The sequence below is a fragment of the Cupressus sempervirens genome, chromosome 11, assembly GCF_028749045.1.
Source record: "Cupressus sempervirens isolate cs-2001-9-10 chromosome 11, ASM2874904v1, whole genome shotgun sequence".
NCBI lineage: Eukaryota > Viridiplantae > Streptophyta > Pinopsida > Cupressales > Cupressaceae > Cupressus > Cupressus sempervirens.
In genome coordinates this window covers 617,861,072-617,876,864 of record NC_143128.1, presented here as the reverse complement: position 1 = coordinate 617,876,864, position 15,793 = coordinate 617,861,072, and the positions used below count along the sequence as shown (strand labels likewise).

Below are 15,793 nucleotides of genomic sequence, written 5' to 3'. Positions count from 1 at the left end.
CTGTCAACGAGCCCGCATATCATATAATTTTAATTTCCAACTCATTTATTCTTTGTTACCTAGTTTCGAGCGCAACGCCCTAAAAATCCATACACACGTATGTATGGATTGGAATTTACGCGCATACATCATGAGCCCTCTAATTTGGAGGTTTCCGGTAACGCATGTGTGAAACGACGGAAACGGAGCCGGTCAACTAGAATAAGCCGGCCGGGGGCGTTACCGGCGGTTGAAAGATCGGACGGTGTAAGTTGCCCGGGGCGTGGGAAATCGCGGTCAGGATACGATTTGGCCGCCTGAACCGTTTTGCCTTGTGGAGGGGAGTTGGCAGCATAGCTGGATATTCTCATGAGCTGTTCATTCCATTAAATAACTCTGTAATGAAACGCTTATCTCACTCCCATTTAAGCTCATTCTCCCCTCTGTTCAAATACAATACATACCTACATACCCCCCAAACAAAACAGAGGGCTCATCATTCCCTGGATTGGATTGTATTGTATTGTATTTCTCTGGATTTTTTTTATTCCCTTTTCTCAATCATTCGAGGGTTTCTTTTTCTTCGCTCGATCGAGGTAGAATACCAGTCTGGTAATGGCTGCCACAACGGAGAGCACTGCTGCTGTTAGTCTTCCTGTTCCTGTAATGGCTGAGGAACCTGCTGATGTTGTTGCCGCTCCGGCCGCCATGGCTGAGGAGCCGGCTGAGGACGCGAAAGCTTCAGAGGCGGCCGAGGGTTCCAAGGATTCGAGCTTGCAGTTCGCTTCTTTCAAGGAGGAGAGCAACTTTGTGGCCGATTTGAAGGAGTCTGAGAAGAAAGCCCTGCAGGAACTGAAGGTGCGCGTGGAGGAAGCCATTAAAAACAATGAATTCGTTGAGCCTCCTACGAAGGAAGAACCGGCGGCTGAGAGCAAAGCTGAATCGGCTGAGAAGCCCAAGGAAGAAGTGAAGATCGTCACTGGCGAAACATCTGAGGTTGCCGAGACGAAAGTTTCGCCTGAGACTGAGATCCCCGTTGCCCCTGAGGCGCCCGCGGCGGCCGTGGAAGGTGAGGAGCCGAAGCCTGCTGTGGAGGTCGGAGAAGTAAAGATTGCCGAGGCAGGGGAAGAAGTAAAGGAGGTCGAAGTTAAGCCGGCCGAGGCAGCGGAGGAAGTGAAGGCGATGACCGAGGGAGGGGAAGAAGTAAAGCCGGCGGAGGCAGGTGAGGAAGTGAAGGCTTTGCCTGGGGGAGAAATTCCTCAGGCTGAAGTTGTTCCGGCGGCCGAGGAAGCGGTAATTGTAGAGGAGATTTACCTTTGGGGTGTCCCTTTGATGCCGAGCAAGGGCGATGAGAGGACCGATGTTGTTCTTCTGAAATTTCTCCGCGCCAGGGATTTCAAGGTCGCGGATGCGTTCACCATGCTGAAGAACACTATTCTCTGGCGCAAGAAGTTCGGAGCGGATTCTATTTTGGAAGAGGATTTCGGCAACGAATTGGATGGCGTGGCTTACATGCACGGATTCGACAAGGAAGGGCACCCTGTGTGCTACAATGTTTATAGCGTTTTTGAGGACAAGGAGCGTTATAATAAGACCTTTGGGGACGATGCGAAGCGGGATAAGTTTCTGCGGTGGAGGGTTCAGTTTCTCGAAAAGGGAATCCAGCAGCTGAGCTTCAGTCCCGGCGGGATCAATTCCATGGTGCAGATTACCGATTTCAAGAACTTGCCGGGGCTCGGAAAGTGGGAGCAGCGACAGGCTACGAAGAAAGCCGTTGCCCTACTGCAGGATAATTACCCCGAATTCGTTGCCAAAAAGGTAAATAAATCTCTCTCATGCTCGATCATTTGATCGATTTGAATGATTAGACACAGTAAATTTCTGTTAGTTTCCATTGTTTGATCGTTTTGAATTATTAGACACAATAAATTTCTACTAGTTTCCATAATTTGATCGTTTTGAATGATTAGACAGATTATAAATTGATTCGTGCGGTTCTGTTATATGATTTTATGAATATTTCTGTGGCAGATGTTCATTAATGTGCCGTGGTGGTACTTGGCATTCAATACCATGATCTCGCCCTTTCTTACGCAGCGGACCAAGAGCAAATTTGTGGTTGCTAGGGCCGCCAGGGTGTCGGAGACATTGTTCAAGTATCTTTGCCCGGCCCTTTTCTGCTTTCGCTGTTGAGATTTCCTCTTCATTTGTACTGTACAACCGTCATGGATTATAAATGCTTGTATTGACGTTTGGTACAGGTACATATCGCCGGAGCATGTACCGGTTCAGTATGGAGGGCTCAGCCGAGAAAATGATGATGAATTCAGCGCTGCTGACGGTGGTGTTTCCGAGCAGGTCGTCAAGTCAGGAGCTAAGCACATTGTGGAGATTCCAACCACCGAGGTAGGTTAACTAAATCCACTCATTTCTGTGCCTCCATTAATGGCTGACGTTCTGGAACGGGCATTTATTGTTGGATTCTTGCTGTTTTAGGTTGGAAGCACATTAGTTTGGGATTTGGTTGTATCTGGCTGGGAGGTGAGCTATGGAGCAGAATTTGTTCCTAGCGCCGAATCTAGTTACACCGTGATCATTCAAAAGGCCAGGAAATTTGCCCCCAACGAAGAGCCCGTCCGACAGTCGTTCAAAATTGGGGAGCCCGGGAAGGTAGCTCTCACCATCGACAACACTTCTTCAAAGAGAAAGAAGATTCTTTACAGATCGAAAGTTAAATCTGCCTAAAAAATGTTACAGTTTGCTCTCTTCTGCAAGAGAATAACCCCCACAAAAACCCTAAAAAATCAAAGAAATCACATGGCTTGTGTCAATCGCAGATATTTATCTGCCAATGTGGGGTCTTTCTGAAGCATCATTTGAATTCGGTGGCTGCTTGTTCTGATTTTTACTGCAAGTATGAATATGTAATCTGTTGGGCGCCTCATTGGGTGTCGGTAGCGATTTTGTATAGATTAAGTTTGCAATTCTTATTCGTTTGGATGTCAAAGTACGATTTGGAGGTGGAAGGCCGTGTAAACTGTCTGTATATTGTTCTATTTTAATTAATTTTGCCAGAGAAGAAAAAGAATCAATAGTCTGTAGATTGATGGTACAGAATTAGGTTTTGAAGCTCTACAATAATAAGACCTGTCGTCATTGGATTCTCATTTGTATTAGAGTAGGTAGCTGGCTTCCAACATTATTTAAATTTATTCGATTATTTCAAGGCCGTGTTTGTATAAGCTTCAAGCTTTTGAATGTTTAAATCATAAATAAATATTTTGTTCTGTCTGTTTGCTTACTGTCTAATGATTGGATTTTATGTCAAACAACCTGTGGGGTATTTTTGTGAGGTGGATGGAATATCCCTTCTGCTCTGGAAACAGATATGGCAGTCCCAAAGCAATAAAGAACGATTAACTAAGCATTATTGATGATACAGTCGGCAAATCAACTGAGCAGAAGAAAACATGTCTTGCAGCCAACGCATTTTACAGGAAAATTTGTGAAAACATAAAGCAAGAAAACACGGGAGCAGTCTACTGGCAGAGGAGATTACACGCAAATTTAGGTTATAATAATAGGTCCGTTTTTTTAGAACGTCGTGGCTATTTAAAGGTTTCCGTGTATCTTACGAAGAATCGAGGCACCATTCTAAACTACCGTACCAAATTTAAACGTACATATGCGGCACAGATTCCTTCATGCTGCATGGTTCGGCCTCAAATTCGGGAGATCAAATTATTAATATCATATATATAAACACTTTTTAATTGGGGAAGAGACCACCCCTCTACTCCATTCTCATTGCTACCTAAAATAACAATAACAATTTTAGGTCTGAAAAAAATTGGATTCTTGATGAAGCAAAAGATTCCTTTTTACAAAGCAGGTAGGTGATTCCTTTTTTCAAGTATGAATATGAACCAGCCAACTTACACTAAAAAGACTCTAGAGTAGTTAATATTGACTATACAAAGCGAAAGTAAAGGTTAAAGGTTATTAATGAATGAAATTAATAATAACAAAAGATTTAATTTGTCGTTTTAGAGTCAAATTTATTAATTGTTTTTTTATAAATAATGATTAATAACACTTTTTTTTTTTTGATAAAAACATAATTACTATCTTAAAATAGAACAATTTAGATAGAAAAAATTCAATTGATATCCTTGACGAAGTTTGTATGTCTCATCATCCTCGCAAAGAGACATAGCATGGAGATTTAAAATTAGTGGTAGAGGGAGACTTAATGGAATCCACTAGAGGTGGTGTTGGTTGAAAGACTAGTCATCTCTAAAACCATCTCCATGCCAACATAGCCATGAGTGATATTCCAAGAATGCCAAATACAACAAAATAACCTTGAATTTGTACCAATTGAAAAAAGATAGCTTGTGATGCATCGCATCATCACCTTGCTTTTATAGTACTTATTCTAAATTAAATTAATCATTCATGTCTTGGATTCACACGAGCAATTTTATTCATACCGAACTAAGTATACAGAAATTTGTACTTACAGATTGGTCTCGTGCATAATATCGTCCAAGTAATGATTGGATGCAACATTTTGTTTAACATAATCAGTAATACTAGAATTATACAACTACAACTAGTACTCTTGTTATAGATCTCTGATAATTTATCTTTTTTAATTTCAAGATCTTCATATTTAACGTTAAGAGTTTCCACTACTAGACAGTGGGATAGCCACAATGTGGAGCCACATAGCTCATGGCTTTTTCCACCAAATCATATTTTAGTCCTTCAAAAAAATTATAGGTGAATGTTCTTCCGATTTTCCATATATATTTAATAATTTGTCGCTTGTCGTTTGAGGTAATTTTCTATTATGAGAAAGAGACATCTATCATAAGGATGGACATGCCAATTTTGATCATACCACTTTCAAAGTCGATTCCCTTATCTAATTAATGAAACTACTTGCCATTGACACCTTGATTTTTTTGCAACTTGCCCAATCAACCATTCACACAAATGAATCATCCCATATCCATAAACATCTAATCTTTTGTAAGTCTCTCTCCTCTAAAGACCCAATACATGGAGCCATTATCATCATGAGTAAACTCACTCTCAAATGAATTCAATTGAAACTATTCATACCAAACTAAGTATATAGAAATTTGTACTTACAAGTTATATTATCTATTGGTGATTGAGTAAAGATCAAATACAGTTTTCCAAGGTGAGAAAATTGCATATGCAGATGTATGTATGTATGTATGTATGTATGTATGCATGTGTGTATGTATATATGTATCGATGCATCTCATTGTCATGCCTTTGTGATCTCTGTATATGTATGTTTGTATGCATGTATATACATATATATACATATGTATATGTATATATATACACACACATATATATACACATACATGTAACGCCCCGCCAAGGGATCCAAAAGAATTAACCTAAAGTTTCACTAAGTTTGCTAAACATTTTTTTTTTTAAAGTAAGAATGTATAACATACACATCAAACACATAGTAGCGGAAGCAATAACATGTACTCATCGACAACCATTCCTTGCAAGTTACATTTAATTAATCTAAGTTTAACAACTACCACATCCACATGAAAGAATAATTATAAAGTCCAATGTCCTTATAATATACATTTGTTCCGAATGCCCCTTGGCAAATTAATTCGGAATGCTCAATCATCCACTGTACATGTCACAAGGTATGAAAGGCTTAAAAGAGTATACATAAGTAGAATTATAAAATACAACATCCTCCTCAGATCGATGATACAAGTACAATAAAATAAATGAAACTAATAACATACATTCAATACATCTAACAATCATAAAGGTATAACATCATAAAAAAAAACTAACTAAATGCGTGGTTCCTCCCAACCGTCAATAGCATCATTGGACCATCGTGGGCCCTAGCCATCCCCCACGCATAACATCCCAAGTCACCGATAAGATCGTCAGTACTATAGTAATAGGGATATCACACCTAAAACATGCTACAACATATGCATCAGGAAATCTAACATACTAGAATAAAGCATAAGTATACAACATCATCTAAATATGATAAACAAGCATACCAAGAAGCTCCAGCCACGGTAGCAACAGACGGATCTCAAATGGTAAAAGTAAAAAGCACTACCACCCGACCGCATGGAACCTAAATGGTCCACTCCCACCGTGCTGAGGAGATAGTCTCAAGTCCCAAACAAGGTATCAAAACACAAAACACAAGTACTCTCTAAGTCTGGAAAATCCTAAAAGTATACTAACTCAAGGGTTCCAACATAGATAGACATCTAGACCCAGAGGTACCACAAGACACGTAGGAAACCTAATATGCAAGCGGGAAAGTGTCATCGCAAAAGTCACGTAGAAGTTACCCGAGCAATCCCTTAGGAATCTCGGGTCCCTACTGATCCCTGCGGCCACTAGTATCCTCTCGTACTGACGAGGCATACTGTGGAATGCAAGGTCGTAACCAAGCATTCTCTCTACCCCATCCTAGTCTGTACTAGCACTCAAGGCATGGGAGAGAACATACAATTATCTTGTTAGGTTCATTTTCCCTCATTTAGTGTAAATGTTTTCACTTATTAAAACAACTTACAATGGGTTACTCCAAGCAGCCTCTTAGGGCCCTAATCCCCATTGCAAGCCACTTCCCGACACTACACATAGATAACCTACCCTAGGCTCATGAAATCATAAATCAAAGAATCATAATAAAACCACCTCAGTCCTATACAAGCAACTGAAAAACATCATAAAAGATAAGCCACAAAAATTACATCAGTTATTCATGAGCAACAGATAAGCACCAAATAATAATCATATGATCATGACAGTTCTCTATCAGCAACTGAAGGCATCAATGATAAATCACAAAATCCAATGGTTCTCCAATGAGCAACCAAAAAGTATCCCAATAGTAAATTACAATACTGATCAAAGACTCCAAAATGGTCAAGTCAAAACATGACATCATCAAGAACATAAGAAACACTTCAGTCCTCTCAAGCGACCACAAAGCAATCCAAGTATAATTGATCGAGACTCAAAAATGGTTATCAAATATAACTGATCGAGACTCGAAAATGGTTAAGTCACGTATCTCAACTACATACATCTCAGCTTCACACAAGGAAACTGGAAAGCAATAACAAACAGTAAACACAATCATGTCATAGAGCACTTCATCACATTACCATGGTCGGGTTAAGAAAGATCGAGACCAAATCATCATGACATCACATTCACAACCCCGAGCCTCTGGTAACAACCTAAACTGGTCAACGCTAAACCAACCCCATAACACTCAAAGCACAAAGAAAACATCAAAGTCTCAGAGATTGGATTTGAAAGTATATTATTGAGCTAAGGTAAGGTTTATGTTTCAGTTTAATGTCGAATTTCAAGTAACTAAGTTTTCATAACTACCCCTTACGATTAACCCATTTCTATAATAACTTCCATTAAGTCAATATTCCAAATCTACCATTTAATCAATTAATATTCATTATTAATTAACTTTAATTAAACTAATTTAAATTAAATTAATCAATAATCATTTGCTCTAATTACTTATTTTAATCTATTTATTAATTGTTAATTTATTAATATTTAACCCAAAATTATTAATAAAATAATATTTACAAACTATGTTAAATGTATTATTATTTAATTATTAAATATTAATAAAGATTAAAATATTTATTAATTAATATATATTAAAAATTTATTAATTAAAAATTTTAATTAATAATAAAATTTGTTTTTTTATAAATAATAAAATTTATAAATATAAAAAAAATGAAATAACAAAACAACCTTTAAAATCCACGTTTAAAGCCCGTCGGCTCTGCCGCAGGCCTGCGGCGGCAGGTACTGTCGGCCGTCGGCAGTGGGGGTGGGTACGGGGTGATTCCCTCCCCCCCACTTAAAAAATTATATATATATATATATATATATATATATATATATATATATATATATATATATATATATATATATATATATATATATATATATAATGTATTTTTTTTAAAAAAAATAGCGATTTGTTTTTAAATCGTTTTCTATAAAAAAAAATTTAAATGAAATTTAATTTCGTTATATATATATATATATACTAACTCAATTCCTCTTTAATATATTAATATAAATATATTAAAGAATTGCCTCTTTTTTTTTAATATTGGTATAGAAATATAATCAACCATCCGAACTTTTAATCTAGAATTTCGGTATTAGATTCAACCTTTTCCCATTTAAATCTCATGTATACAGAAGTTTATTGACAAGCATCTAATAAATTCCAATATTGTAATGTTAAACATTCATCACAGAGAATTCAGAATTACAATCCCCAGACACGAAGAAGACAGGAAAGGATAATTGCGTAATAAATCGATAATAAAAAACACAAGACCCTACCTGATCCTGATGCTAATATGCAATCTCCAGGAATAGTAAGAGAATTCGCTCCTCTCAGTAACCTTCTTCTGGAAAACTTTCTTGGTATCAGCCTTCTGAAATTCGCTTCCAAAAGTAGTCTCCCAAAAATTCTCGTCCAAATACGTGTCTCTATATCTGTCCCCAAGAATGAACCCCCAACGTTGTGATAAGCAATTTTTCTCCTCAAACTGGGGCACTAATTGTGCGTTCACCCGAAAAGACTCTTTGCACAATTGAGTTAACTCCCAAATTAACCTTTATTATCTTTTCTTTTATTTTGCATTCATCTTTCATGCACATTAATTTGATTTATTAAATAACTTTATTTAATATTCCACTTGACTTCTATTTTAAATTAATTTATTACTTTAATCTCATGTGCACTTTATGAAATTAAAATAATTTCTATTATTTAATCTTTTAATTTAATTCTCATATTTAAACTCATGCTTAGATCATGCGATCTAGAATTCTTAATAATTTTATATCTTTCAACTTTTAAATTCATTTTAGAACTTAATTGATAACATATTTAATTAATTTAAATAACAATAATATTTAGTATTTATTTAAAAATGAACTCCAAATATATTATTATTAAATTAAATAAATATTATCCTGTTCTAAATTTATCTTTGAACTTTAATCTCCCAATTTAATTCTTTTATTTAATTAATTTCTCAACTAATTAATATTTAAAGATATCATATTAATTCTCCATTAAATTAAATCATTAATTAATCTTTTTAATTAGACTTAATTAATAGAAAATACATCAAGGACTCATATAACAACATACGAAAACCCTACATAGAAAAACACATACTAAATCAAAACAAAAAGGTTATAATTTCGAAATTACATCATTTGATGCATTCGGAGGGTACTTAACTCAGATACTTGTCCTAATTATCAATTAGGACAATTGGCTAAAGGGTTTAGGAATTGGACTTAAGAGTTTATCTCCCCTCTCTTACCATTGAGACAATGCAATAGGGTACGCTTATCCTGGCAATTCAGGGAAGTCGATACCCGGTACCTGCAACTTGCATAAAATCCACGCATGTACAAACACAATATTCTAAGCTAAACAGACAATGGCAGGAAGTGGTGCATCGTGTAGATCCCGACTAGCAAGTGACTATGACTCCCTTCCTTAACCACATCAGAAACACCATACATAAATAAAACAAACACGCACACCATACACATGCAGTATGGGGTAAGTATCCATAAGAAGGCACATGTGATAATAAACCATCTAACTAATCGTCATTGATAACTGAAAACATTGAATAATCATCATACATGCATGAAATATAGAGTACCAAGTAATCTCATCATATAATAAACTGAGTGTAAAACAAGATCTGATAATCTCTAAAATAATAATACTAATCATCAAACATAAATTGGCCTAAAAGAGTTTGGCAAGATAACTGAAAATACGACTTAAGGGCAGGCACTACAATACATACACATAAAGAGAAGCTTCTCTAATCACCTACTAGGGGAAATATAAAGAGATACATGTTTAGAAGGAAAAGAAAAGAACATTTACATAGGTACCTCTTCTTCCTTTGAAAAAAATAGCAAGCAACATTACTACATTTGGGTCCAAACACCACAAATTACACCGCCGTCACAAATTTTCCATTGCAATTTGACCCCAAATGTTGCAGTGAGCTGCAAAGGGCATAGATATCACAAAGGCACAACACGACAACAAAATCACAGAGCAAGGGCACGAAGATCACAAGGGAATGACAATGAAATGCAGAGATCACAAGGGCACGACAACAATATCCTAGATCTCCAATGATCTCCACCAAGGGCACAACAACGAAATGTAGAGATCATAAGAGCATGACAATGAAATGCAACGATCACAAGGGCATGACAATGAAATCTCCACCAACGTTTGGAGCTCTCCACCCTCGTTCGAAGCTCTCCACCCTCTTTTGCATGCAACTCTCCACAATCAAAACAATGGGGAATGATTTATGTTGTGTTTTTTTTAAATATATATCTAAAATCAACTTCACATTGTGTTGTAACTCGGCCATAGGTGTTTGATCCTCAATAGCTTTCATTTCAACATTCAAGTTTTCAAGTTTTCTCTTCATTATATAGTCATTTCCACCCTAAAAACCACTTTGTTACTTCATTAAATCAGGACTTAAAATAATTCATTATATGGCTTTGTTTTATAATTGGCTTTTTATGTATGTATATGTCTATGTATGTATATATCTATGTATGTATATGTTTATCTATGTATATCTATGTATGTATATATCTATGTATATTTTTGTGTATATCTATGTATGTATATGTATGTATGCATATATATAGAGAGATTTTGTGAATTGTGGAGATTAGTGGAGATCTAGGATTTCATTGTCGTGCCCTTGTGATCTTTGTATATGTATGTACATACATACATACATACATACATACATACATATATGTTTGTTGTGTGTGTGTGTGTGTGTGTGTGTGTGTGTAAACAGAGAGATCTTGACACAACATAAAACTAATAAAACTCACTCAATAGGTAGCATGACCACAGGTATTGTCACAAGCTTTTAAACATTACTATATAAGAAGTGAGTTAGGATGTATATAGGTTAAACTTACATTAACTATAAACTACAACACAAAATTTGCACTAAGGTATTACAGTATTTTAATTATAGAAAACCACCTTATTCGCCCGAGTGGGTGTATGATTGTGAAGAGTTGTATTAGGTGAGTAAAGCTCACCAGTGGTTATAAGAATACAACTACATCAAAACAATTAGAAACCAGAACTACATATTTGTTAGAGTGAGTAGTTCAAGGGTCTTCATCCCATGGATACAAATATATGGGTAGTCTGGTAGGTGGAGTATGCCTCCAATGTGTAGACACCTTGGACATAGTTAGGTAACACTTAACCATGTATGAATGTATGTATGTAACTATTCTCTACTTAACAATGTCATCCACATTGGGGGGGGGAGTTGGGCAATACTTCATTTCCATTATTTATGTTCTCTAAATCAAAGGTATATAACTTTATCACTTGTAACTATAATTTTCAAATAGTAAAAACCACAATAGTTTCTTATAAATCTATGGTTCTCTTTCTAAGTTTATAAAATTAATTGCATTTATGTACATCTTTTTCAAGTTTGTTATTTCTCTTTTTCCTAATTCACAGTCCAAGAATAATTTTTCAAAACACATATTGACTAGTTGGAGATTGAGCCAAAAAATTGTAAGAATGATTGTAAGAAATATGAGTTTTTGAAATTCCAATTTGACTTCAATTAGATTCAGGAAAATTAGCTAAGATAGGGTATAACAATGTAGGAACATGTTGGGAAACTTAGAGGACTATGTTATTATTTGTTCTATGTTTGCCAGTAAATTTAACTGGAATGTATGGATCTAGTAGACTTGGTATTTTATGCCTATCTTATTAAAGGTTTAAAAGAATTGCAAATAAATAACTTCAAATAAATTCTGCGAGTTTTGAATTGTACCGTTACACTCTCCCTACAAGGATCCCAAGTATCTACTATTATTGTTAATTTGGTCTAGTTGTTGATTAGCTCGATTGATTACAAATTCCGGTAGAACTGTCATCTAAGTACAATAAAGGAACAATCAACATTATTTTTGTGCAAGATCTCAAGCTAAGTCACTTAGCACGGGTTGAGTGATTTTTGTTGTTTTATTATTTGGATTCTAAAATATGTATGCAGCTGGATCAATTTTTATGTTGTGTAGCTAATATGTAATAAGCACCTTTAAAAAAATCTCTATGTATACATACATACATACATACATGTATATGTATGTATGTATATGTGTGTGTGTGTGTGTGTGTGTGTGTGTGTGTGTGTGTGTGTGTGTGTGTGTGTATCATGTGAAGATCTAGGATTTCATTGTCGTGTTGTGATCTCCACATCCCAAGTATCTACTACTACTATTAATTTGAGCATCACTATATGATCCAAAATGTTATGAAGTACCGAAGCCGATAGTAACTTCTCCCATGTCTCCAGAGAATGTAGCATAGATTCAAGGTCCCTTGGCTCCTAAGAATTTGTAGCAGCTATCTCACTGCTGGAAGAAAAACTTCAATGAAGAGTTGAGTGTAAGGAGTTGAAGAAGCAAGTTTTGCTTCTGCGTAAATGTCATAATCACGAGGTTCATTCCCTTGCAGAAGCCATAACCTAGTCAAATATACATATATATCAACCTAGCTAATCAACAACTAGACTCATTTAACTGGGTTATGGCTTGTTGCTTTCTAAAAATATCTGCTATGATATATTTTTGTAAAATTTCTTGCAAACTCTGCCCATTTTTCCTGGTTTGCATTATTTTTGTGGAGGATCTTGAGGTAAGTCACTTTGCACCTTAAAAAGGATCTATTTTTATACATACATACATACATGTATGTACGTATCTACCCTTGTGATCATTGCATTTTGTTGTTATGTCCTTATGATCTCTGCATCTCGTTGTTGTGCCCTTATGATCTTTGTATATGTATGTATGTATGTATATAAAAAGAGAGATCTTGGCACAATAGAAAAACAATAAAAATCATTCAACGGGTAGCATGGCCACAGATGCAATGACAACACCTATTGGTAAGTATATTTCTCTTTTTCTCTCTCATTTTTCATGTGTTTATTTCACTTGAACTATATAAGGAGTGAATTGGGATGTATATAGGTTAACCTTACATTAACTGTAAACTACAACACAAAGGTTGCACCAAGGTATTATAGTATTGTAATTATAAAAAATTGTCTGATTCACCCGAGTGGGTGTATCATGGCAAAGAGCTATATTAAGTAAGTAAAGCTCACCAATAGTTATAGGAATACAACTACATCAAAACAATTAGAAATCAGAACTATATGTTCATTAGAGTAAGTAGTTCAAGAGTCTTGATCCCATGGATACGGGTATGTAGGCAACTTGGTAGGCAGAGTATGCCTCCAGTGTGTAGATGTCTTGGACATAGTTAGGTAGCACTTAACTATTTTTAGACATTATATGCTAACTCATGAGACTCATTCCCTTGCGGAAGCCTCTCACAAAATTACCCAAGATGGCTAGAATATTTGGGTGAGCACCTCCTATATTACTCAATTTCTTGAGTTCATCTTCAAAATAATTCTGATTATGTATAAGAGGGATTATATGTTTCTTCATTGTTGCAAATATCTATGTTCATTCCAAATATGTACTCTTTCCTTCTTTAGCACATTCTTTGACAATAATTTACCTTTCGACTATTGTTAGGGCCTAAGCTTTGGAATCAATGTAAGCTAATATGCATGGTAGTGGAATTTCTTGAATTTATCGACACGGTGCTAAGTGGAATCTGAAAAAATTGCATTTCAATTCTCTATTGGGGACATAATCGTATCTTATTCCTTAATTTTGGATGCAATAATGAGGGTTTTAGTTCAGGCCATGGGAGAGCATTTGATTGTGAATATACAATTAGGAATGATTTATGCCGTGTTTTCTTTTTTCTTTTTTTTTATATCTAAAATCAACTTCACATTGTGTTGTAACTTTGACATAGGTGTTTGATCCTTGATAGCTTTCATTTCAACATTTCAACATTTAGGTTTACAAGCTTCCTCTTCATTATATGTTTGGTTTATCAATGATTCCTCCAGTTTGATTATAGTGCATCTCAACTAGCTGCTCTATTGATGCAATCGCCCATCTATCTTCATATTATGTAAGCACTTGTTGATTTATAGAATCTAGATAGAGACTGAGAGTTCCAAAGGCATAAACCTGAAGACCATCATGTGTGCATCCTATTGCAGGGAAAAATTAGATGTTATGTTCCTGTGCATATATTACAATCACTTCAAACTCAACTGAGGTGCACCAATGGAATTATTCAAGTGAATCTCACTGCCCATGGTAGCTAAGGCTTGTTGTTGAACATATGTTGTTGCTACTTGTTGTTGCTAAAGTGCCTCAAATTGGTGTTGATCCATCACCCTAATATAGCTTGCACTCTCTCTAGCCCCATGTTGTTCCACAGTCATAGTCTCTACAACTTAATTTATCATTTCAAGGGCTATATTTAGTTGACTTCTTATCATCTCATTAGCAAGAAGCTCAAGGCAAAATCTTCCTTTCCACCCTAAAAACCACTTTGTTACTTCATTAAAATTAGGCCAATGATACAAAACCTATTGCCACTTTTGAAAATATGTTGCCTCCAACATTGCAACCATATGATAAATGGGAAAAACACATGCTTGAGCCATAACCCAGTTAAATTGGTGTACTGGCTAATTAGCTGGGTATTGAAGTTAATTTGGGCATCACTATAGAGATCTTGTAGATTGTGGATTATGGATTATAAAAAAAAAGGAAAAGAAAAAATGACATTAATCATTCTCCATTTACATGTTGCTAAACAAAGAGATCTCGGCACGACATAAAAACAATAAAACTCACTCAATAGGTTGTCGTGCCCTTGTGATCTCTACATCTCATTGTCCTACCCTTGTGATATCTATATATGTATGTATGTATGTGTGTGTGTGTGTGTGTGTGTGTGTGTGTGTATGTATATGTGTGTGTGTGTGTGTGTGTGTGTGTGTGTGTGTGTGTGTGTGTGTGTGTGTGTGTGTGTGTGTGTGTGTGTGTGTGTGTGTGTGTGTGTATGTATATATGTATGTATGTATGTATATAAAAGAAGAGATCTTAGCACAATAGAAAAATAATAAAACTCACTCAATAGGTAGCAAGGCCACAGATGCGATGACAACGCTTATTAGTAAGTAGACTTCTCTTTCTCTCTCTCATTTTTCATGTGTTTATTTCACTTGAACTATTATTTCTTGGGAGCATTTTCTAATATTGGATTCATTTTATGCAGGAGGTGATGAGGACATTCATGGATGTACCTGTTTGATGAATTGCATCTGAGCAATGAAGATGGACTTATCTTGAGAGTAGCAGGAGGTGGTGAGGAAATTCGAAGTACTTTAAAGATTGATCCTTTCTTAAAGATTTTAGATGTTAACGAGGAATTTAGATAATAAGTTCCACCTTCACATCGTTGCACCTAATTAGTAGATAATATTAAACTATTCTCGAAACCAAGTGAAGCTCAATAATAACCTATGATTGTATGACAACTAATTGTGTAAATCTCTTGCTTTCAGGCAATACAAAATGACACCATAGTTGAATATGAAATGTCAATTCATATGCATACAACATCAAGTGGAGCTGAAAAATGTAACAGGTTTGCATTTTTGTTAGAGGTATTTAATTAGATATTTTAAGTTATAGACCATCA

At 35.6% G+C, this 15,793-nt stretch overlaps 1 protein-coding gene across 1 annotated transcript; it reads left to right on the top strand.

Annotated features, from left to right (window-relative positions):
- The first annotated feature begins 396 nt into the window (after window positions 1–396).
- Window positions 397–3,270, top strand: LOC149531210 (patellin-6-like). Its single transcript, XM_089811380.1, has 4 exons — window positions 397–1,797; window positions 2,011–2,135; window positions 2,241–2,385; window positions 2,476–3,270. Exons 1-4 carry the CDS (start codon window positions 595–597, stop codon window positions 2,722–2,724), a joined length of 1,722 nt encoding a protein of 573 aa, XP_089667506.1. The 5' UTR covers window positions 397–594; the 3' UTR covers window positions 2,725–3,270.
- The last annotated feature ends 12,523 nt before the right edge of the window (window positions 3,271–15,793 follow it).